Consider the following 25,764-nt stretch of genomic DNA (forward strand, 5'->3'; position numbering starts at 1 on the left):
ATATTTTTCAAAAATTAGGCTAATTATTGTAAGAAATGATATATACATGCGTGTGTATTAAAATGAACATATATATATATGTCCAATACAAATGATATAGAACTACACATAAATTAAATAATTAATTATATATATAATTTATAGAAAATTATGACCTTATAAAAGAAAATTTCATGACATAGCATTAAGAACTTAAGCTCATAAATAAAATAAAAATAAAACTTAAAAATACAGATCTCCTAAATAGTGTTTTAAAATGGACAAAACAAATGTTTACCCTAAAAATTAATATATGCGATAGATCTATATTAAAAATTAATTTAAAAATGAGATACAAATGAATTGAAATAATTAATTTTAAATTATTATTATAACCATCAACTAACTTTAATTTATAAACAAAAAACTATTGAAGATTGTTATTTGAAAATAAAATTAATACTTAAAAATTATTTTTTTAATAAGAGAATTGGTGTTTCAAAATGTAAATAATTGCTATAATAAATGATATAGAGATATATGAAACTGAATCTGTGCAAAATATGTTATTTAATGTATACAAGAGCAAACTCTTTCAAACTAATATAATTTAAAAAATTATTAGTAAGTGATAATAAATGTAGAATTCAATTATATATAGAATATTTTATCTAATTACTAAAAATTGGTTTATATAAATGACAATGCATAATTTCATAGATATAACAGTTTTTAATTAATATTGTTCAAATTATCAATAGAATAGGTAATTCTAAATGACTTAAAGCAAGTTTATTTTACAAAGATCTAAATAAGTTATATAATTTTGTGATAACGATAGGGTGCATTGCAATAGATAGCACGCTAAAAGAAACAATTAAGTTATTATTAATATAAATTTAAGAGAAAAAGGATTGTTGTAAGCAAACTAATTTAATGATACTAAGATCTTTTGAAAATAAAATTATTAATTTCATGAAATTATGATTCATAAAATATATATATATATAACTAACATTTGGAAATTAAAAGCCCACAAAAGAATGTTTTTAGAGAATAAATAAAGTTGCAAATCAATAAATGCATGAATGAATTATCCCTGAGAAATCATTGTAATATATTAACGATTTAATAGATATATAATTCATATCGAATAAGACAATTAGTTGCACCATTATTATTGGTTTATTTATACTTAGTCCAATGTTATTGAAAATAATTGTTTGAATTCAAATTAAACATTATTTTTGTTAATAAGAAATATTTAGTTAAAAATGTGAGTAATTTCCATAAATATAATAATACATATGCGATAACGAACCCGTACAATGCATGGGTAGTAATATGTAGAATTTTATTCTTTCCTGCAGTTAAGCGAAGAAATAAGTTACGTTAACTAATGAGAGATTTTTTTTTTGGCCAAGATGGGAGAGCTTCAAAGAAAAAACATTCTCAAAGGACAGTCTCAACGGTAAATTATTCATGACTTCAGAATGTTATTATTCCTTCAACTTTTCTCGAGTTTAGCTCTCTTGCCCCGAACTCTCAAATCTGTCCCTATTAGAGGAGAGACCGTAGCTTTTGTGTCAATTTTTTCACAATATTTCAATATTATATTATATAGCACGGCATTTAGGGTGTAGTGTCGATTATGGTCTTTCGTCAACTTTTCCATGAAAAGTAAATAGAAGGTTGGCGTGATGCACATATGGATGAATAGTAAGCCTAAACTATTGCCACATGTGAAATAACCTATATTCTGACCTGCCATGTGTCCTTTTTATCCACCTGACTCCTCCACTATCAATACATGAATCCCATTCCCACCTCTTCACGCTTATCTCACCTCATTGCAGCCCCAAATTTCTTTTTAGTTCAGCATTTTGCACTTTTTCCCCCCTTTTTCACTTACGAGCTTGCTAGTCTCTATCTTCATACTTCTCCCTCTTTTATTCCCATAGAAGAAAATGAATTAAAGTTTGCATTTCATTTGACAGGTATGAACTTCCCTTTTCTTTTTAACAAATTTTCATCCATTGTTCACTATATAAATTGCAATAAGTTCTATATATGATTTTTTTTTCATTCTATTGATGGTGTGGTTATTTTCAGAAAGAGCAATTCTGTGTATGAAGAGGCGGGAATGAGATTCGGGAATTGATGGTTAGGGAGTTGGGTGGTAAAAAGGCACCGAGCTGGTTGGAATATGAGTTCTTTCTCATGTGGCACGAGTTTGGATCCACTATTCATCCACAGGTGTGCTACATCAACCTTCCATTTCATTTTCACAGAAAACTATGACGTCGGACCATAATTAATATTACACTCTAAACGATGTGCTATATAGTGTCATTTTAAAAGGTTATGATAAAATTGACACAAAAACAAATATTGTGCTATGACATATATTTTTCAATAAGAGAATTTATAAATCAAAATTTTATGAGTTTCAATTATCATTAACGGCAGTCCTGCACTCTTTTCTTCTTCTCCACTCTCTTCTAAATTGATGCAATAAGGATCTCTTAATATTAATTTCATGTATGTATATGTCTCATCTATATATATTATAAAACCTAGACAATCGCCGGAGGTCGCCATGTAACCTTTGTCGTTTTTTAATAACATGCATTTATCTATTGCGAATGATATAATTTTAATGGCATAATTATTCAATATTATAATTAAAAAGAAAACTAATATATATGTATAATATATAAATCATATACTTTACGATCTTACATATGTAACTTAGTATATTAGGGTAAAATAATTAAAAGTAATAAGGTTAAATAAATAAACATGAATATTCAATGTTGTAATAAAGAAGAAACTAATTACTCAAAAATCATGAATTTTGAAATAATTTAAAATCATACACTTCACTATCTTATGTAGGTAAAAAATATATATAATTTTATAAATAATTTACAAATTTAAGTTAAAACTCAAAATAAACAAAAATATTTAATATTATAATTAAAAATAACCTAATTATTTAAAAATATTTCGAATTCTAACTTAGTATATCATAGCGAAATGATTTACAGTTTAAGTTAAAACTCAAAATAAACACGTATATTCAATATTATAATTGTAAAGAAACTAATTATAAAAAGATCGTGAGTTTTGCAATAATATAAGGGTAAATTGCACTGGTGGTCCAAAATGTTTTACAAATGTTACATGATGGTCCAAAAAGTTTTTTTCGTTACATGATGGTACAAAATGTTTCAAAGTTGTTTCATGATGGTACAAACCGTCAATTGGCCCTGACGCCATTAATATTTTGCTGACGTGGCACGTCCTATGTGTCACTTTTGTTACGTGGAACCAATTATAATGCGCTACGTCATTTAAGAGAAAATAAAATTTTCAAAAGTCCAAAAAATACAAAAAATAATTAAAAAAATACAAAAAAAAGAGTAAAAATTTTCAAAAAATAAAAAAATATTTTAAAATTTTGAAATTTTGAAAATTATTTTTTAAAAATATCAAAAAAAATTAAATTTTTTTAAAAAAATATAAAAAATAATAAAAATTACAAAAAAGAGTAAAAATTTAGAAAAAAATAAAAAAAAATTAATTTTGAAAATTATTTTGAAAAAATTTAAATTTTTAAAATTCTTTTAAAAAAAATTCCTTTTAATATTAAAATTATTTAAAATTTTAAATTAAAATTTTAAATTTTTTAATTATTTTAAAATTTAAAATTATTTTTAAAAGTTTTTAAAATTTTAAATTCTTTTAAATTATTTTAAAATTTAAAATTTTTTTAAAAGTTTTTAAATTTTAAATTATTTTTAAATTTTAAAATTTTAAATTATTTCGGCCACGTCAGCAAGGAGGTAACACGTAGTAGCCACGTCAGCATCGGCTTGACGGCGTCAAGCTCGAGTTGACGGTTTATACCATCATGAAACAACTTTGAAACATTTTGTACCATCATGTAACGAAAAAAACTTTTTGGACCATCATGTAACATTTGTAAAACATTTTGGACCACCAGTGCAATTTACCCATAATATAAAGTTGAACTATCTTATATATGTAAATATACGTCAAATTTAAGTTAATATATTACAGTAAAATAATTATAAATTTCAATTAGAACTTAAAACAAACATAGATTTTTATATCATAATTAGAAAAAAACTAATTATTCAAAAATAGCTAATTTTGAAATAATTTAAAATTGTGTACTTTACTATCTTATGTATGTAAAAATATTTCAAACTCTAACTTAGTATATTCGAGTAAAATAATTAACAAATTTAGGCTAAAATTCAAAAATATTTTTCAAAACTAATTGCTTATTCAAAAATTTAAAGAGATTGCTAGATAAGTTAATAACATTTCAATTTTCATGTAAAAACTAAATACATTGAGAAATTAAAAAGTCTCTTCATTGAAAAGGTAATTAATTAAAATTATAAGTAAAATATTATCTAAGTTAAAAATTAAAATTATATGTCCGATTTATTATTATTTAGAAGATGTGAGATCTAGAAATCAAAGTAAAATTTAAAATTTTGATATTAAAATTTAAAAGTTTTTTGAAAATTAGAAATCTAATTATTTACCTTAATTTTAGTTATAATAAGATTATTAAATTAGACTATATTAATTTATTTAGAAAATTCACAAATTTAGATATTTAAGTATTTTGATAAAATTAGTTTCATACAATTCTGAGCAAAGCGTGGGCGGATTAACTAGTTTAGGATAAATACTGTAATATAAAGATAGTTCAGCTTGGTGTTCGTTGGTGAAGCATAACTGCAATTTGAATCAGTAAATAGTATTCCCAATCTTTTTTATTTTTCCTTAATATGTTTTCGGGAAAATATTGCCTTTCATTTAAATAGTGTAATATAAATCAGGAAATAGTATTCCCAATATTTTTATTGGGATAAATAGTGTAATATATATATATATATATATTGAATTTTCAGTTTTAATAATGTGACCCTGCCTCATTCGCTAAAAGATGAAAACAAAAGCAAATACTCAAAAAGATAATTTGCCGTGGATTTGGAAAAAAAGTGAAAGTTGAGAATTTTTTTTTTGTTTGGATTTAGAAGAAGGTTTATCAAATTAGTAAAAGGAAGGAAGAACTAAATAAATGAGTACGAAAATGTCAACATATATTATCTATCTTGTCTATAAAAAAAAGAGTACGAAAATGTCATTATGTCCATTACGGACTGCCTTTCTTTCTTTTTCTTTTTCTTTTTTTGGCATCATTTACCTCTTATAATTTTCAATTCACTAACCATAAATCGAGATTAACATTGAGTTCCATGTGGTCTGTATCGATATTGACTTATTAACGCCTGAAAAGTTCTATTAAAATTTGATAATTTCCTATAGAATAAATCACGACACTCAAAGTATTACGGTTATAAGATTATTATATAAGTACGACAATGTAGCGTTCCCACTTGAAATGGGACCTTGTCTCCCTCTCTGCTTTAATTGAAGTCCTCCCTCTCTGCTTTAATTGAAGTCAACTATGGAACAGCAACCACCATCAAAAGAGGGTGCATGTAGCGAAATAGCACACGCATTCGTCTGTTGACCTTAAAGTCGCAGACTCAATACTTAGTGAAGCAATTCCTATCCATTTATTAGTTATTTAGGTCAAATTATGGAACATCAGCAAAATTATTCGAATAATACGATCAGTCTAAGAAATTTTTAAAAATTTTCCAATTTTTGTGGCAACGATGATTGATTGCCCACAAAATTGTTGGTAACTTCCAGAATTTTCAAAGAATGAGGGCAAACAACCACCTCTGACCTTTCATTACCTCTCATTATAATCAACGAAGTGTGTAATAAATCCGGGATGAACTACTCGTCCCCTTATTAGTTTTTTAGGTCAAACTATGGAACATCAGCAAAATTGTTTGAATAATGTGATCAGCCTAAGATTCCAAACTTCTAAAAATTTTCCAATTTTTGTGGCAACGATGATTGATTGCCCACAAAATTGTTGGTATCTTCTAGAATTTTCAAAGAATGAGGGCAAACAACCACCTTGACCTTTCATTACCTCTCATTATAATCAGCGGAGTGTGTAAAATAAATCCGGGATGAAACTACTCGTCTTACTTGTTCACGTGAAAATTTCGAAAAAGTTTTTAATATGCACACATGAAAACACTCTAATGCACTCATACATGCGATAGACAAGCGAGTCCAGCATCGGCTCCCATCTCTTCCATATACTTTTACCCTCGGCCGTCCTCGAACTTTGCCTATGCCATTCGAAGCTTTGGGTTGCCCCGATGGTCGATGTTCTAGGAAGTTGCACTCCCGAGCCCACTAGTTTCCTCGTACTCATACTTACTCAGGCCGGGCTCTAATGTCTTGGGCCAGCCCGGCCCGGAGTAGGCTTTCCTTCACAAGCCAAGCCCAACTTCGGGCGGGCCGGGCCCACCATGAGCCCCCTCCGTGCCTGCGATGCTAAACCCAGCGACGGACAGTAGACTACAGACTACAGAGAGACCGGAAATGGCTTCTCGCGCTCTCTCGCTCGGTCTCCGGCGACGGTAAGCGCTGTCACTGTACGATTTCTGCTACTGAACTAGCTGAGGTCGATACGGTCTTCACCACCTCGATTTCGCACAATTCGCAGGCCGAGGCTGTTCCGGGAGGATGCCGGCGATCGTAGTTCGAGTTCGGTGCTTGGCAGATGGAGTTTCTGTAGATTGCTGTCGTCCAGTGGCTTCGGCGGTGAGCTGCTCGAGGATGCTCCGGCCGCCGAGGAGAGCGACGACTTGAGGAGCAGGATCTTCAGGTTGAGGCTTCCGAAGCGAAGCGTGACGAATGTTCTTGAGAAATGGATTGGTGAAGGGAATCGCATCCCGGCTTCTGAGCTGCGGCAGATTTCCAAGGAGCTCAGAAGGCGTCAGCGCTACAAGCATGCTCTCGAGGTTATCTATCTCTTTTCTCGAGTTTCCAAGTTTGAAGCTTTGATCTGCTGAAGTTGAAGACATGCTCCGTCAGGCCTTTGCTTGCAGTTGCCTGTTCGGTGTGATCTTCTTAGGGATATTTGCCGACTTCTGTGCTGTTCTCCGGAAGTTTGAGCTGTTAGGGAGAAGATACATTGTATTGAAAGAATTACTTGTCCCGTAAGCTCACTTTGTCAACTTCGTCAAGACTGCTTCGTAATGGTTAAACTATTTGTAGCCCTTCTGCAACAGTCTGATTGAGAGTGGTACGGGTGTTTTATGTTCTGGAACACACCCTTTTTCTAGGTCTATAAGGTTTTAGGTTGCTTGTGGATGTGCGAGCAGGTAGTTCTTTAGTGGCCTAGAATCTATGGACATTTACTCTTCTGATCACATTTTAGTATGCAATATGGTGCTCACCTGTATAATTAAGAACTTTAGTTTTTCATGCGCTTCGCTGGGTACCTGAGCAACAAAGTAATGGTTCTTGTCTGTTTGAGTTAAAGGTCTTCCGTGCACTGTCTATCATGTCAGTGTTTTCAACTCAAAGTCAACTTTGGGACTGAATAGTGTTACTATGCAGGTATCGGAATGGATGGTTACCCATGAGGAGTTTGAGCTACTGGAGAATGACTACGTCGTGAGGATTGAATTGATGACAAAGGTTTTTGGTGTTGATGCTGCAGAGCGCTACTTCGAAGGTCTACCTCCAGCAGCAAAAACTAGTGAAACCTACACTGCTCTCCTACACTGTTATGCTGGGGCAAAATTGACTGGCAGGGCGGAGAACCTGTTTGAGAGAATGATGGATTCAGGCCTCTCTTTCAGTGCTCTTACATACAACGAGATGATGACCTTGTACATGTCAGTTGGATTGGTGGAGAAGGTTTCATCAGTTGTACAGGAATTGAAGATCCGTAATGTGGCTCCAGATGTATTCACTTACAACCTTTGGATTAGTTCATGTGCGGCAACTCTGAATATGGAAGAAGTCAGAAGAATCTTGGATGAAATGAACCACGACCCTGGTTCTAAAGAAGAGTGGGATAGATATAGGCGCCTCACAAATATTTATATCGCCTCAGGTCAACTTCTGAAATCGGAGCGTGGTGGCCTTGTTGAAGCTGATAAGCGTGTAACGCAAAGAGAATGGATTACATATGATTTTCTTATCATCCTCTATGCTAGCATGGGAAACAAGGAAAAAGTCGACCAAATATGGAAATCATTGAAGATGACGAAAGAGAAAATGACTGGTAGAAATTATGTTTGCATCCTGTCTTCATATCTGATCCTTGGGCATTTGAAAGAAGTTGGAGAAGTCCTTAGTCAATGGAAGCAAACTGCATCACCGAATTTTGACCTTTGTGCCTGTAATAGGCTGATGGATTCTTTCAAAGAAATCGGGCTGAAAGAAAGAGCCGATGACTTTCAGATCCTTATGATTGAGAACAGCTGTTACCCTGCTGAGGAATCGAAGTGAAGAACAATGGAGCAGCACGCCCTTGTGAGTTGGGCAAAAGCAGGACTTCCCTCCTATCAACGCGGTGGGGAGAGTAGCTGTTTCAGAATATGGATACCTGCAGCAGGTGTACTTATTGAAATGCAATCTTTTAGGTCCTATGCAAGGATCCTGTGAACTGCTTCATGTTTCTGTTCTTTGAAATGCTATAGTACTGCTCAGAATTTTAATCATGGTGCTTTTGGACACCATATCTTTCTAGAGAATAAGTCAGAGAGGAGATACTCTAAATCATTTAATATATAACCATGTAAATTTTCGTGCCAGGCATCCAATGTTCTGTTAACGGAGCGATAGATCACGTGCATTTTGTCATTGGAAAACCTGGAAATGAAACTAATTGACTTGGTGAATCGATAAGTTCATTTTGTGTTCTTGGAGCTGTAATCTTGCGGCGGATAACTGGACATCCTGTTCAGACTGCATATTACAATCCTTCCTCGCTTTGTTTTTCTCATTTACTTCCATTGAGACAATGTATGATCACATTTACATAATTGAGATGAGATTTTCACTGAGAAACTGGAGCTGAGAATATTTCATGCAAGACTAACAATGAAGTTCCAACTTTGTCTAGATTCATCAGCAGACTAAGTATCTATTTGGTAACAAAATATTTTCCTCAATTCAACAATACAATTATTACTTTTTTATGTTTTTTCTCGATTTTTATCTCATACTATTTTTTTATCTATTATTTAAATTAATTATCAACTATTCAACATTTTTTTTCTCAATTTCAACATTTATTCCTCAATTCAACGACACAATTATTACTTTTTTTATCTTCTTTTTTAAATTCTCTCACATACTTTTTCCAATTACTTTTGTCTTCATCTCCTCAAATCAAACTAAACCGAATTAAATCAAACTTAATTTCGTTACCAAACGCAATGTTAATATTTTAGCCTCTGTCCTTTGAGTCCTTTCTGCAGGTGAGAATGCAGGTAGTTTACGCAGAGTCACGTCACAAGCTTGTCAGTAAAAACCTCAAAACTTCAGTAAATGGGGAAGTGATTACGATCCAGGGACTTGATCATGCCCTTTCTCCAGAGTAGGAAGGTCATTTCTTTCCTTAATAGCCAACTTGAATCATCAACTCCTGAACTCACTCTTTCATAGTTTTATCCAGTTTCTTATTACCTGTACATATTTTCATAATGTCAGTTGGCAAAATCTCGGTTGGTGAGGTTCTTGATTTCCTTTCATTGCGTGACATAAAATAAATGCTAGAATTTGGATGCACTGCCATCTCATTTTACCTCTGAATTAATGATTTTGCTACGTAACATGAGCACAAGATTTCATATTTTTACAACTTGGCCAAGTGATTCAAGGGTGGGCATGGGCTTTGGTGCAATTTCCTATAACCTCAGAGAACACTCCCATTGTTAGCTATATGCCCGGCCCACAATCGAGAGCATGTACGTGCAGCAGTCTACCCTGGGTTCACATATAAGGGTGGCTGTACAAATGAACCTGCCATGGATATGAACCTGCCATGAATCATTCCTGCTCTTAAAAGAACCAGGAGGGAGAGACAGAACAGACGGTCCTTCAGCCAAAAGGACTAACGCAGGTAGAAGAATTATTGTGGTGGAATTATTACTCTTGTTTTCATGTGCTGATGGGCTCATGAGTCTACATTCAAGTGACTGATGTGGAAACCGAACCATGATCTGTGAATCCTGAAAACAAGATTTCACAATCCTACTTGGTCAATTCATGCCTAAAATCAAATCGGAAGAATGCCCATTTGAGATTGATCGATTCTACCTTCACTCTCAATGTTTGTGCTACCATTTCTTCATTCAACTAGCAACAAAAGTTTTTATCTGGAGTCGCTGATCTCTAATGTACCATTGCCAGCTCTTTTTTGGCATTTCTGCTGTGTTCTTTCTCCTGAAGTGCCAGCGCAGAACATCTAAAAGGAAGTGGAAATGTATCAGGAAAAGGGATTGTCATTCCTTTGAAAGCGAAGGCTTTCTCGAGGGATCTGCAACAGAGTGGGGCCTCTGAACATTGAACAAGGTCAGATTCCTAATCTCTAATACAAGTGTTTGTTGTTCTCTTTTTGAGGCCCCTTGTTCTCATTCCCTGCAAATGCTCGTCTTGTCAATTTCGTTTGACAGCTGTGATGAGTGAAAAATCAAATTTGTTTGTTGCTAACACTACAATATTGTGAAATTGAATGCTAGTTTTTCTCATTTGCCTTGAACGGACGACATTCAATAATTCAACCAATTGTAAATTCCTTAAGGGACCTGTTTCTAGGAAATTGGACCCATTTAGAGCAGAGCCCCTGCAAGAGTAGTATCTGTCTAGATTAAAACATGACAGGCGGGTTCCATCGCATTCCATGACTGGAATAGTAACTTGTGCAAAGATCTTCCCTGCATGCATAATTCTTTCCATCTGTTGGGACTAAATTGAAAAGCTTGCAAGTGGGTGGGGTTCCTAAGGGAGGGCAAGATTTGATTGGAGATTTGTGTTGGGGTAAACAACAGACCCCACCTCCAGGAAAATTACTTTTATTTTTCTTGAAAGTTTGCTTCTTCAATTTTAAAGGACCTCATCAACCTAGTAAAATAAAAAGATGGGAGAAGCTGAAATAAAAGAGTATATAAAGTTTCACTAGCAAGAATTGAATATATATAATTTGATAATTTCAAATGAAGATGAATGTTATTACATTCATCTTCTTTATCATGATTTTTTTTTATTAATCTAGTAATAGCTGATACTAGGAGTTTGCATTATTAGGAAAGAGAGAGTACTCGATCAATAATGGAATATATATAGAAGAAAAGGAAAGAAAGGGTTGAGGGAAAATGTCAATTTTCTTTACGTTACATATACAATCTTTCTTTCTTTCTCCCATATATCTATCATATCATAACAGCTTACTGGGGTTAGGGCTCCAATGCATCTTTGTCTGGCCAAAACCCAACACGCCATGCGGGGTCGAGACTAATATCATTCACCCATTTGTGATCGTGATTTTGGGAAGGCAACGTGGTCCAAGTCCCATCACTCCTTCCCCAGCTCAACACCATACCACTGTTTTGTTTAGTTGTTCTCTCGTCCTGATAGATCGAATTCTACGCTCATAAACACCTCATAAGCTCGGAAAACAGGGACTAAGAGAGTGCGAGCGAGGTTATGGCACCGTAGATGCATCTGCTCCTTTAACTGCTTGATCAACTTGCCAGGATGTGTTCGTTCGGTATAGGAGAAAAGCTTTTAGTCCTGTTCTTATTGTCTATTAATGGTAGTCCTTAGCGGGGTTTGTACAGTTCTCTTTTCAATAATTATGCATTATAAGAATCTGGATTCTTCTCCGACAAAGCAGAAATCGCATAGACTTGAACATGAACTATTTGCACGATTGAATGTGAATTGACATGACAATGGCCGGATCATCAGATACTATCTTTAGATAAGTGTCGATCATATATATTATAATTTGGGCTTGCATGTGGCACTATATATTATCAGAAACTGTTGATGAACCATTTAACAAGATGTGATAGCGATATGACTATGCATAGATTTGGATGTAATCTCCTTTAATCATTTTTTCGGGTTTGTAAGATTGACATTGGACATCAGGCTCTCTCCTTCGATCCCTTTGATTTATTTGCATAAATATCTTAAACAAGGCTCCAAGGGGAACTCCCGCAAATTTTCTATCCTTATTTACTTATTTGGCTTTCTCGAGATACCGGAATAATATACCGGAATAATAGTTCCGGTAAAGTATCGAATCTGTGACAGAATTTACATCCTGCGTGGTTAAATTTTTTCAGCTTTTCCTCAACCTATGCGAGTACAAGATCAGTTGTGTGTGATTATGCAGACGAAGTACAAAAATGAGAAATGACAAACCGAATTTCGTAGAATTATTTGTATGGAGATCCATACCATATTTACTTGAATATGTTTTGTTTATTTATTTCCTCTTTGTTGGGAAAATGGAGAAGGGGGACCCACTATGGAATGGAGAGACCAAACTCTCATCCACTAGAATCATTCTGGGTGGGGCCCCAGTCCCCTTATCTTCATCAGGAATGTGGACCCAATGTTTAGGATACCCCTACTTTCATTTATTACTCTCTTTTCTTTTTTTTTCGGTAGTCTGCTTTCCTTTCTTACTTACTTTGATGACATTGATAACCAACTCGGCCTCTAGTTTTTAACTCAAAGAGACCATTTTCTCAATAATTAAAGGTTAAAGGTCTAACCAATGTCAGTTATCCTATTAAATAAGATTTTAAGAGTCTTGTAAATGATGTAAATTCTTGATATTGAGAGTTCTACTCATTGGCGAGCTAATGTGGAGTCAAACTAAACTTGAATTAGTGGAATCTCATTGAATTTTCGAATACTAAATGATGCATATATTGAGAAAAAGGTTAAAATGTCAACTGTAAGGCGTATTGAAAATTCATATATCGTGATTAGATCAAGCTGATACTGAATGAGAATTAATCTCTAGACATCATGTAGTATCGTAGGAAAAAGGGAAAAGGTCGAATTAAACTATTTGATTTCCACCTTAAAGTGAAATAAACCATGGGATATCTTAATAAATTCGGAAAAAGAGGTTTTAATGGGTTAGTTTCATGGTAAAATACAGTTGGAAAATAGTGTTAAAAGTCGTCAATGCTACTCATGGAAGTTACTGTTGTGAGGATTATTGTATAGGGGGCAGTAGACGGGGAAAGTTGCAATCACTCTGAAAAGTGAAAATCATGGGGATAGGAACGCATCCTTAAACGGTGAAAAAAGAGTCGGGTTTGGACATTGGACATCGTATCGCTATCTTTTCCTTCATTACTAAATATGTAATAAATAACAAGTCGACTGATCGAATGGTAGAGACGCCCATCCTGGATTCTTTTGTCCGTGTTTTGAGTGATCTTGGTCATTTCCTCGAGTGACATGTCACGTACATCGCATGTCTCGGATTTAAACAGTGGAATCTTAATCTGTCCTGATATGATAACATGTGATTCTACCATTTACGGGGACAACGAGGTTAACACCTTGCAATCCAGGCATGGTAAAATCCAATAATAAAAGGGTGCAAAAAAGGAGAAAAAAATGAAAGATAGGGGGACCCTTTCATAATGAAGGAAGGATATTGCTCAATGAATGACCCCCATCCTCATTCCTCATGGTGGTGGGTATCGGGTATTCCTCATCATTCCATTTCCCCCTGACAGTAATCATTCTCTTAAGCTGAAGTAAAGTCCGATTCGCGAATTACAAGTCACGGGGACGACCGGTAAATTATGCCTGCGACAACTGTACATTTTATCGAGCATTAATTCCAGAAATAACATTAGCAGTATGTTTTAAGGACTAGTAACGGAAAGTAAGAGTACGGTGCGTTTGGTTTCAGAGTTAAAGTAATTTTGATTTTGATTGTGGAAAAGGACAAAATATTGTGTAGTGTGTTGAGTTAAAGTTAAAGTTAAAATTTTTGTAATTTTAAACCTGAAAACAAACGAGCCAAGTTACTGTTTATCTCGAGAGAGCGACTTTGGGCAGAGCCGCATGTGGTTCTGTACAGTAGTATGAAAGGCAATCCCTCCATCATCCTAATGGCTGGCAACCATCTACTCAAGCAGTTAATGCTAACTGCATTGAGTGTTATGGCTATTAATTGGCCCAATCACACCCTGAGGATGATACCGGTCATGCTTACTTTACTCGTATTATTCGCCTAAGACATTCTGTACTCGAGCAAGCGGAACCCTTCAACTCATGCACCCCCGACAGTGCAAAGGCAGAGACCCTGCAGATAGCGGACCCGCCATTCCAAGGGAAACGATACGGCATTAGGTTTGATAGACGGATTCAGGTGCTTTGGCTAGTCTTCCATTGGAAGAGAGATGGTCTGTCGAAACTGCATTTCCTGTTATTATTTGCAAAGTGAGTGGCATTAAGTTCTGTAGAGGAGATCTTCTCGTGCTAATCTCTGGGATGTATCATTTCTCTTTGAGACTAATGCACCTTCATCTAAACCAACCACACGTGCGAATGTCGAGTTCAATGCCATGACTCGGTAGCTTTAGGCCTATATCAGCACAATAAATGACTTGACTCAAATGGGACGGACGAAACTTACCTCGTCTCTAACCGCACCAAATACAAGATTCAAGAACATGGTTATGTTTCCTTGTATCTATCCAGTGTGGGACTGGAAACAACTTTAGAGCCGGCACAATCCTCGACCAAGCTCGGCAAAGAAGGGAAAAACGATAATGATTGGAGAGATTGGAAAAGTGGCAAATGGAGATAGCTATCGATTATGTCTACCCTTCAACCTCCTAGTGAAGGAGAATATTGATGGCAAGCTGTAAGTATAGAAAGATGGCGAGAAGCTAAAGAAAATATCATCACAGAGATGACAGAAAAGTGGAGAGGAAAAGGCACTGAATCTCTCAATCTTAGCCCTTTTTTGCAGAGAACAGAGACAGAGTATCTGAGAGACGAAAGGCGATAAACCATTCCTCTTTTTTTTTTTTGGTGGGTGCAAAGCAATAAGCACTCCAAGAAAAACAGTGGGCTTATCCAATCATGTAATAAACCCATTTCTCCCCAGCCTGGTAAGGAGGAGAGGAGGGCCTTGAAAATCTGCAGAACAAGCCGACAATCTACTATGGACAGTTCCCAAGCAGTTAAAACCCATGTGGGACTCTTCCCTTTTCTCTTCCCATGATTTCCGTTCTGTCCTGTTCTGCTGCTAGATGCTCTGTTCCTGTGCTGTCCTGCTCCGTTTCTTTGCTGTTCTTCTGCTCATTCCTCCCTCTCTCATTCTGTCTCTCTGAGTTCGTCTCTCATTCTGCTGTAACTCTGACCAGGAGCCACTGAGGAGCTGAGCTGAGCTCTTCATCATGTGGGATTCCGAGAATGAGTCCGTTGGTGGGCGAGATTACGGGAACGGAGTCCTTAGCTCCACCAAGCAAGGCGTCAAGACGGAGGGATTCGAGCTGAGAGACCAGTCCTGGTGAGTTACTGTTAAAGCAGCATTGAAGTTCCCTGCTTTCATTTTTGTAGTCAGATGATGCATCTGTATCTTTCTTACTTTCGTGCCAATTCTGGTTCTTTTCCCATATGATTTGGGCTATTCAAGAAGATACTAATTAAGAGAACTGAAAATTACTGATGGTTGGAATATTTTCTTGGGAATTGGGTAATGGTTTCGGATTTGTAAGGAGTTTCATTGTACAGTTTGATGATCTTGTCGAATTCTAACAGGTATGTCGCCACAGACATTCCAAGTGACCTTCTAGTTCAAGTTGGAAGTGTTAATTTCCACTTACACAAGGTATGTATTTATCGATGTCATAGAATTCTCTGTTTCTAGAGGAATCTGATTTTCAATCAAAAAAAGAAGCTTGACAATTGATAGGAAATGGAGGAGGATAATGATACAGTTATCATGTCTTTCTTGAAGTATCCCCTTCTTTCTAGGAGTGGAAAGTTCAACAGAATCATATACGAATCTCGTGACCCCGAATTCAGTAAGATAATCTTGGATGACCTCCCTGGTGGGCCTGAGGCCTTCGAGTTGGCTGCAAAGTTCTGCTACGGGATTGCCGTCGATCTCACAGCAGCTAACATCTCGGGGCTAAGGTGTACTGCCGAGTATCTAGAAATGACAGAGGACTTGGAAGAAGGCAACCTCATCTTCAAAACCGAAGCTTTCCTCAGCTATGTCGTTCTATCTTCTTGGAGGGACTCCATATTGGTATTAAAGAGCTGCGAGAAGTTATCCCCTTGGGCGGAGAATCTCCAGATTGTTCGGAGATGCAGTGAGTCAATAGCATGGAAGGCCTGTGCTAATCCCAAGGGTATCCGTTGGGCTTACACAGGTAAGCCCCCAAAGGTTTCCAGCCCGAAATGGAATGACAACATGAAGGATTCGAGCCCGAGCAGGAACCAGCAAGTCCCTCCTGATTGGTGGTTTGAGGATGTCTCCATCCTGAGGATTGATCACTTCGTTCGGGTCATCACCGCCATCAAAGTGAAGGGCATGAGGTTCGAGCTGATAGGAGCAGCTATCATGCAGTATGCAGCGAAGTGGCTTCCAGGTCTGATAAAGGATGCGGCAGGAGCCGGGGATGATGGAGCTGGAAGCAACAGCGGTAGCAGTAACAGTAACAGTAATAGCTGTAGTAGCAGTAGCTGGAAAGGCGGGCTCCACATGGTGGTCGCTGGCACTGGCAGTAACGAAGATCCTCCGAATGTTCAAGCAAAGGATCAGAGGATGATAATTGAGAGCCTGATAAGCATAATCCCACCCCAGAAGGACAGTGTCTCCTGTTCCTTCCTCCTGCGGCTCCTAAGGATGGCAATCATGTTAAAGGTGGCATGAAAACTTTTTCTTTTGAAGATTAGCCAACTAATTTTGAAAGCACATAAATTACTCATGAAGGGATGGTAATGTACTTACAATTTTAACAGGTGGCTCCAGCTTTGGTTACTGAATTGGAGAAGCGGGTGGGGATGCAGTTTGAGCAGGCGACCTTAGCAGATCTTCTAATTCCTACATACAACAAGAGCGAGACATTGTATGATGTGGATCTCGTTCAGAGACTCTTGGAGCATTTCCTTGTACAAGAACAAATGGAAGGTTCAAGTCCTAGCCGACAGTCATTCTCGGACAAGCACGGGTATGATGGGGGCCTACGTGTTACTAATCAGAACGCAAAGATGAGAGTGGCACGGCTGGTTGATAGTTATCTCACGGAGGTATCCAGAGATCGAAACCTCTCACTGACAAAGTTCCAAGTGCTTGCAGAGGCCTTGCCCGAATCTGCAAGAACGTGCGATGACGGGCTATATCGAGCCATAGATTCCTATCTTAAGGTAATAAGTTCCCCCATCTCTGTTGACAGGACAGACACTTTTGGCCATTTAAGAACAACGAACTGGATTTTTCAATGTGGGTTCGGCTTGTCTCTAAACCTAATTTAGGGGGACACAAATGTGGTACAATAATTTATGAAAGTAATGAGCTATGCTACTCTGTATGAACTGTTGATTCTTCTGACCACTTAAGCTGATATGTTAGTGCATCAATGATGCACATGAATCATGGTTTGAATCTGATTTCTGAGAACATGTTGGACTAAAAGCCATTGATGTTTCTTTCCTTGATTTGTTTGCTTATTCTGTTTGCTTTTCAAAGAAATTCAAACCTGGGGCTCCTTTGTTTTGGTGATTCATTCTTCCAATGTGACTACACTCTACAGGCCCATCCGACACTCACTGAGCACGAGAGGAAGCGCCTATGCCGAATAATGGACTGCCAGAAGCTATCAATTGACGCTTGCATGCACGCAGCCCAGAATGAGAGGCTTCCACTGAGAGTGGTAGTCCAAGTCCTCTTCTCTGAGCAGGTCAAGATAAGCAACGCGTTAGCAAACAGCACCTTGAAAGAACAGGGCGAAATGAACTATCAGCCCATGATCTCGAACCGGAAGACCCTCCTTGAAGGGGCCCCACAGTCGTTCCAGGAAGGGTGGGCTGCTGCAAAGAAGGACATCAACACGCTCAAGTTCGAGCTCGAGAGCATGAAGGCCAAGTATCTTGAACTGCAGAATGATATGGAGGTCCTTCAGAGACAGTTTGATAAGATGGCAAAGCCGAAGAACTCGTCGGCTTGGACCAGTGGGTGGAAGAAACTGAGCAGACTTACAAAGATGTCGGGTTTAGAGAATCAGGAGATGGGGTCTCAGATCCCCGGGGCCGGTGCTGCTGCAGATCATACCAGGAAGACTCCAAGGAGGTGGAGGAATTCGATTTCCTAGATAAAAGGTTTCCAGGAAGAACACTTTTTCGATCTTTCAGGAGTCCTCAATTTCATGTTGCCCGTGTCTTTCTTTCGGACCCTTTCGACAATGTCTTGGGTTCCTTCTCATACACTTCTTTGTTTCAAACATTTACGCAGCAGTTAGTGTCATCAAGAGTTGTGTCCTCTGTGAGCTTCTTCTTCTTCGTCTTCTTCTTGTCAATGTCCGTCCCGCACCCGCACCCTCACCCCAACAACCCCCTCAATTTCTCGTAATTGTTTTGTAGAATATGATCTACAGTTGATAATTTCAAATTTGTGACTTGAAATTGCAGAATATTTGTATGATTCTGCGCATTCGTTGGACTCTGCAAATAATCCCTGTTTTACCCGTCAAACGGGTAGTCACTCCAGGCGCGTATTTTGGTGGTTGGTTTTTTTCTCTTCAATTATCGTCCTTGTGAAATGCCACTTCTGCTTTCAATGTTCGGGATATCATCAGGGCATAATGGAACCAATAACGAGGAAAATTATTGGATATAGTCGTGATCTTCAAGGCAGTGATCAGATCACACTAACCGGGAAGTTGCGCCCCAAATCTTTGTATATCAAAGATTATTGATCATCCACATCGTCTGAACCATGGTTCCTGTACTCAAGGACGTCTCCCTGATGAGTTCAGGATATTCCATACGGAAGAGGTTTGGATGCGGGAGACATCGCAGAATGATTTATGAGGGAACTGAGCTCCAATGGAAAGGTTAAATCTTGTCAAATACGCCACCGCACGGCAGATCTAACATTAGCCAAGGCCAAACTGGAGAACTTCCTCGGAATTATTGATTTTCGACAAGGGAAAGAGGTAGTTGATTCATTTCAGTAGAAGATATGAAAAGCAAGTGGCTGCAGCCCGCAGGCTTTCTTTTATCTTTAGATCAGGACTTAGGGCTTAAGTCATCCATATGGAAACAAAACCAGACTGAGGTCTCTCTATTGTACGCCATAAAAGAAACGATCATAGAACATTTATGTGAGAGAGAGAGAATTCCATTTCCGCCTAAAGCAGGCTTGGTGGAGTTAGGTGCTTCACACAGGCGCTTCTGGAAGAACTCGCGGACCTAGTCATCTAACGTTTCCCGAGCCTTTTAAAAATCGGAAGTGTATGAGGTACCATCATTAATCTTAACCTAAGTTTGATCACTGATTTGCTTTCCACGACTATAGTCGGTGTAACCTGGAGGATGAATAGATTGAGACATCTATACCTTCCCAAGCAGGTGTGCGATCTTCACATGGCCCATTCCAGTCAAATGGTGTCCACAGCGAGGTCCGTTTTTCCTAACAGGAAAATGCGAACTGAAAGAACAAGTTTTTCATCTGAGGAAATTATTACTCTTCAACCAAAGATAGATATAACACCGGTACTCAGTGGTTCTTACTCTCATCATCAGAAACTGTACATGAGAAGCCGATCGAATGGCTTTGTTAGCTTACAGGACTGGAGGATGAAAAGGAGGGCAATGCCAAATCTTCACCGCTTTGTGATCCAGAATTCAATATTGATACACTCGGATACTATTCCCAACGAACTGCAGAATAACCTGACCATGATGGTACTGGAGATAATCTTTGACGATTCGGATTTCTGGGACAAGGCTCAATAATCTGGGCAGAGATTTCCAAAAGGTTTAGCATGTTCCTTCCATAATCGTTTGAGGAATGGGGTCACAGAAAGGAAAGCTTGCAGGAAGAAAGAAGTAGAAGACAATCGACGGATCAGGGAAGTAGAGACTAGTAGAGAGCACACAAGTTGCATCAGAGCACGCTGTACAACGGAATGGAAAAGAACTGTCATTCCGCTGCCTCATCATTCTGATTAATGCACAACGAGGGTCAATCAAGGAAAGGTTGTGTCGGGTACTCGATCTCAGGCATGGAGCGAGGATTCCGCAGCTTTGCTCTCGTTCAGAAGGGAGTAGAAAGGAGATTTGATTTGAAATCATAGCCGAGCCATTACTTCCGACTCCACAACATTCAACAGAGTTACAAATTGTAGACGATCACCGTTGCGGCCCATCTTGATTGAGTTTCCTCGATGTCCACAAGTTTCGAACCTGTAGAGAAAAGGAACTCCTGACCGATCCAACTCCAGGCGAGACAGAGTATCAATCCAATGGACCTAACCATTGATTAGTTCCTAAAAGGTATAGCCGGTCACTGCATATAGTTCACGGGGCGTGCGTGGGTAACCTTACATTTGATTCGAAATTCCGCAGAGTTATAAGACGGTGATAACCAGCCAATATTTCCTCATTTTCGACATTTTTTTTCCTTTTCTTTTTGCAATGTAAATAATGAGTGAAGAAATAATTAAGCTCTGAAGAACAAAAGGATTCGCACACACATCACTTTCTCATTAAAGCAGACGCATGCAACGAAGATGCAAAGATACAGACAAACCACACACATCACAGGAAAACAGTAAAAAGCTTGGGAAGAAACGAACAACCCAAAAGACAACACACAAAACACACTACAGCACTCATAGCTTTGTCCCTGTCACCAATCCACAAGCAGTCATCCATCCATTATTGACTCATACAAGAATCTCTCACTGCACACACACACACACACACAATACGTACGAACCCAACAGGTACGATGGAATGGAGAGGGAACAGAACGGAATTGTTACACAAAGCAACCGCAGCTGACATGGTGTGGCTCCATTCCGAGCCCATACTATTCCTCCAAACCGGACATGGTAAAAGGGTGTCTTTCTTTCCTTACAGGCGAGCGAACAAAAGCGTAGGACGAAAAGGATAAAAAAGAAGGGGCGCGGGGTGGGGCCAAAGTTACCTAACACGCGTGCACCAAATTTCCATTAGAGCTTCTCATCAGCACTGGAGCAGAAAAGGTGGGAGAGGGGTCCTCATTTTACAGCTCAGAACACCACCTTCCACCTCCCATGCCTTCAACTCTCTCCTCCTTTATCACCCCCCCAAAAAGCCAAAAGAAAGCAAAGATAATCATACCAGTCAACAATCAAGAACCTCTCCTTTTCTTTTCCTCCTCAAGCAATGGGCAATATCTTCCTCATTCATTGTTCCTTTATTAGCCCAATATGCGTGCATGGAAGAAAAAGGAAGGAAAGGACCCCACTACAGCAAATTCACACTGAGATTATTCATGTACCACCAAGAGCAAGAAAACCGAAAAGGTCGTTACTCGTACCAATAGCTTTCCATGTTTCTTATCTTCCAACCGATGAAGCGGTAAATCACGACTTAGTGGAAGCTCATTCCGAGAACTTTGGCTTTGAGCTTCATGGTCTTCAGGTACTTAATAGCCTCATCGAGGATGACGACTGGGTCCTTGCCCTCAGCACTGGGAACAATGCCCTCAAGAATTTTCATCGTTTGACGGATCTCATCCTTCTTAGACAACTCACCACCGAAGACAGGAACTTTCTCCTCTCCTTTGGCCTGGCTCCTTATACAGCTGGAATCAGCATCGCTCTCATTCTCATTAGAAGTGCCTAACTTTAAGGGTGGAGTCCCCGTAGTCAGTAAATTAGAGCAGTTGTATTCACCGCCAATCACTTTCTGCCTCTTGTTGAGGCGGCCGGCACTTCCAACCTCGTCCAATGTGTGCCCTACTTCATCACGCTTCCCACAACATTGCACAAGCAAACTTGGTGTGTGTCCCGTGCTTGTGACTTCATCTTCCTCATCCCCATTTTCTTCATCATAATCATCATCATCATCTGAGTAAAGTAATGCATTAATTTCTTCAGTATCTTCATGCATCTCACTTTCTTCCCCACTGACATAATTCTCACCAGACTCTTCCTGAAAAATTGGGTTAACCAGACCGAATCGAGTCAGATTTGTAGGCTGCTCTCCCTTATCCAAAGGCAAGTTGCCATATGGTTTCCTCCGGAGAACTTCTGACTTCTGGAATAGAGGGCTAGAAGGGCCATAGATCAACCTCGTTCCCTTCTCGGACTGATCAAATACAAGATATCTCTTTCCAAAAGAACTTAGGGTTGGGTTGTTCCCACCAGATTCATGAGAGACTAATGATGCATTTTCTTTCACCGGGTCTAAGGTGGGAGGAACAGCCTGTAAATGAGAGGGCAAGCAATGAATCGAGCCAGCAGGTGCACCTGTGTGATGAATGTTCAAGTTTGGAATGCCTGAAACTGCGAATCCTGGGAGTTTCACAAGTGAAGGAGAAAAGGGAGAGCCAGGATTCACATATGATGTCATTAGTCCTTGTTTTTTGGGCTGAAGCGAGGCGCCCTTGCCATTCAGATCGGGTGGCTTCCAAGTGGGAGGATACTCAAAGACCCAAGAATCCCCGGCCTTTACCATCCAACCACAAAATAATTACCTAAACATAAAGTAAACTTCATGAGACTCTGCTAAGAATAAATCCGTGATAGTCTCATAAGGTAGGTGGGTAAGAACATACCTCACGATAAGTACTGGTTATGCGCAGACGCTTTTTGGAACTGGGAATACAAACAAAATACTAAAAAATTGGCAGCTGAATTTAGGATCGCAGAAGATGGCTAATTTACGTGACAGGTTTAAGCAAATGACGGAAGTACTCAGCCTGAGAAACGAAGAACAAAACATTATCAATCACAGATATCATCAACACCAACATACTGAGAATTCTATGTATGAAAGGATTCTCAGGAAACTGCAACAAAAAATTAATCTCTGGAGACAAAATAGATAAAGATTAGTCTATAAATTGGCTCAACTGACCTGGCAATCCTGTAGAGGTTGGAAACAAGCAATAACTCTAACTATAATAGTAGGTCTCCCAGCAATCCCATTCTCATGCTTCAATGCTCGGAATCTTGTTTGACTAGCTGCTTGGCAAACCATAACTTCTTTCGACCCAAGAAAATTACTCACCCTGCTTACTAGGAGAAACAACACGACCCAAAGAATAGAGTCGATGGACAGCAAGAAAGGTAAGAAGCAAGGGAAAACGATCAAGTATGAACTTGTCTACTGTTCAGACACGACAGATTTCGGAATGGGAATCGATAGAATGATCAAAGTTCTGGATTTAAGGCTACTTTAATGCTTCAGCTGATAAACAATTCAGAAGAGATTACAAAGAAGTGAGAGGAACCCATATTGGTGGGAATGCAGAGGAGACTGCGAATCGATATTTTGGTCAAGTAACAAAAAGGCTTACAAAATAACCCTGCAATACAGGTTAAGGTGAACTACTTTCCGGAGAACATCAATTGATAAACTCAACCAAGGCATATTGCTTCCCTTTCGACACCAAGAACACCCCAAATTTTTCCTGCAAGTAAAAAAAAAAGAGAGAGAGAGATCATGACAAGAAAGCTCATTCTGCTGAGAAACAAAGTAAACTTTCAAGCAATTAAGAACGAAACAACTTCTCCAAAAGAGGAAAACGAAAAACAAAGACAGAAAGAAACAAAACCAAAGGGTGGAAAAGAACGAAGAAACCCATGACATGGGATTTTTCACATATTTCAGTTCAATTTTCTTTTCTGTTTCTAGGAATTGCATTTGACATATTATCTACAAATTTAGCACCAGCACAACTGGTTCTTGAACAATCCAAAAATGAAGAAAAAGAAACATCTTCCACACGGATCAGTTTTCACAAAGTTATCAGAAAACATGAAAAGCGATTCATTTAGCCAAGAATCGAACTCTGATCCGATGCAGCTCAGACAATTTCATCAAAAAGCAGTCGAAGACCCGATTGCCCAATAAAGAAGAACAAAACTCAACCATAAAACAACAAGAACAGACCAACACGAGGAAGCTGGAGATGCAGCTTGGAAAGTTTCATCACCAAGCCGTCCAAGGCCCGATTGCCCAATAAAGAATAATAACAAATCACAACCACAAGACAAAAAGAAACACAGCAACACGAGAGGGGCTTGAGATCAGATTTGCTTACAATCAGGCGTCTCCTCCGATCCAACCAATCTAATCTCGAAGAAGTATGAAAAGGGCAAATCTTTCAGCTCAGGAACAGCGCAAAGGGGGAGATTTCAGATGATAGGTGGCAAGTAACAATAATAATTCACAGCACAGAACGCAGAGAGGGAGAGAGAGAGAGAGAGAGAGAGAGAGAGAGAGACGATCTTTAAAAGGGGAAGATGCCAAAGACAAAGGAAGTGAAGGGGTCTGCCCACAGTCGAACAAGTGGAAGAGAAAATGGAGGAATACCGAACACTGTTCCTCACAGTAACTGACCCGACCAGACACGAACAGAGCTAACCTCTCCGCCCGGTGTTAAGGATTCCAACCATGGTCAACTCCTGTGCTCTTTGTTTTATCATTATTGCCTTGACTAATCTCCTCTGCTTTGACAATATTTGCAGGATACGGTCCACCATTTTTATATATTTTCAAATTCGCCCCCCAATTTTTCTATTCCTTTTCCCTCGCTGATGCCCTTGTGACTATTCATTCATCACGCCTTGTACTTTGATGTGACTCTGCAGGTTTCATTTCTTCCGGATATCCCTCAGGTATCATGCCAAAATTTACCCTGTTTGAGGTGATTCTCGGGGCCCGGTTCTTGTCGCCGGGATTTACTGGGTCGAGTTGAGTAACCCCGACTGATAATCGAAAATTTGTGCGAGCTGGTGTTCTTAACATGCATTATACAAGTTTCCCTTTAAAATAGTTATCGGAAAAAGACGCGTGAGGACGTTTGAGATAGACGCTCTTCATCGGGGCACGCAGTCGTGTTTAAATGTCTCTGGAGTGGGCGAAACTGCTTATGTGCCACATAAAACTCGAAAAGAAATCGTTGTCTGGCAAAATCTAAATACCCCTCGTTATAGTTGATTTAAAAAAAGAAAAAAGAAAAGTGTGGTGGAGCCACTGCAAGCAAGAACAATCATGGGCCTCAACCTTTCTGGTGGGCCCAGGTCACAGCAAATTCACTGTAATGGGCTTCATTTCAAGCAATTTACTCCATGTTTTTTTTCTTTTTCCTTCAAAATGAGTTGATGACACTGAATTGAAAACATTCTCCTCCCGTGAATTTGCACATCTTTTCCAATAGATCCCACATCATTAGATTTCAAAACCACACCGAATTGTGCCAGTTCGACAAAGCTAAATCACGAACCGATCGAGTGCTGTTTCTAGTGTTCCCCACGAGGATTCACGGCGCTGTAGCTAATGACACGTTATTACCTCAACAAAGTTGTAGCTAATCAGTAAATCGAATGGGGGATATTATGCAGGATCCGCTCCCCTGTCCTGGAAAATAAGATGACGGTGATCCGAAGCAGTTGCATTGAATGATGTGCTCGTGGACGGTGATAATTGATGAGAGAGCATGATCATAAAAGATCGATTTGGAGACATAAACATGTGCTAACTACTCATTAAAGCCATGTAATATGGTCAATTACTACTGTAATCATCGTCTCTTGTGCATGATTCATTAGAGGAAAAGCAACCAACTTC

At 38.4% G+C, this 25,764-nt stretch overlaps 3 protein-coding genes across 5 annotated transcripts; 2 read left to right on the forward strand and 1 right to left on the reverse strand.

The window, feature by feature from the left end:
- Positions 1–6,414: 6,414 nt before the first annotated feature.
- Positions 6,415–8,735, forward strand: LOC116203546 (pentatricopeptide repeat-containing protein At5g09450, mitochondrial). The gene is made up of 3 exons (XM_031535308.1): positions 6,415–6,536; positions 6,623–6,920; positions 7,522–8,735. The coding sequence occupies exons 1-3, from the start codon at positions 6,448–6,450 to the stop codon at positions 8,419–8,421; spliced, it is 1,287 nt and encodes a 428-aa protein (XP_031391168.1). The 5' UTR covers positions 6,415–6,447; the 3' UTR covers positions 8,422–8,735.
- Positions 8,736–14,594: 5,859 nt separating this feature from the next.
- On the forward strand, positions 14,595–18,602 carry LOC116203540 (root phototropism protein 3). Of its 3 annotated transcripts, XM_031535300.1 has the most exons (7): positions 14,595–14,827; positions 14,936–15,160; positions 15,333–15,478; positions 15,730–15,799; positions 15,929–16,840; positions 16,939–17,343; positions 17,730–18,602. In XM_031535300.1, the coding sequence occupies exons 3-7, from the start codon at positions 15,366–15,368 to the stop codon at positions 18,285–18,287; spliced, it is 2,058 nt and encodes a 685-aa protein (XP_031391160.1). In that variant the 5' UTR covers positions 14,595–14,827; positions 14,936–15,160; positions 15,333–15,365; the 3' UTR covers positions 18,288–18,602. The 3 variants fall into 3 exon arrangements, with proteins under 3 accessions (XP_031391160.1, XP_031391159.1, XP_031391161.1); XM_031535299.1 differs by having other exon boundaries at positions 14,595–15,160; XM_031535301.1 differs by lacking the exon at positions 14,595–14,827 and having other exon boundaries at positions 15,146–15,231.
- A 2,057-nt stretch (positions 18,603–20,659) lies between these two features.
- Positions 20,660–24,490, reverse strand: LOC116203551 (transcription factor bHLH143-like). Its single transcript, XM_031535313.1, has 4 exons — positions 24,236–24,490; positions 23,047–23,602; positions 22,745–22,888; positions 20,660–22,663 (listed from the first exon to the last, which is right to left on the reverse strand). The coding sequence occupies exon 4, from the start codon at positions 22,642–22,644 to the stop codon at positions 21,556–21,558; it is 1,089 nt and encodes a 362-aa protein (XP_031391173.1). The 5' UTR covers positions 22,645–22,663; positions 22,745–22,888; positions 23,047–23,602; positions 24,236–24,490; the 3' UTR covers positions 20,660–21,555.
- Between the last annotated feature and the right edge of the window lie 1,274 nt (positions 24,491–25,764).

Source organism: Punica granatum, chromosome 4 (genome assembly GCF_007655135.1).
Source record: "Punica granatum isolate Tunisia-2019 chromosome 4, ASM765513v2, whole genome shotgun sequence".
NCBI classification, from domain to species: domain Eukaryota; kingdom Viridiplantae; phylum Streptophyta; class Magnoliopsida; order Myrtales; family Lythraceae; genus Punica; species Punica granatum.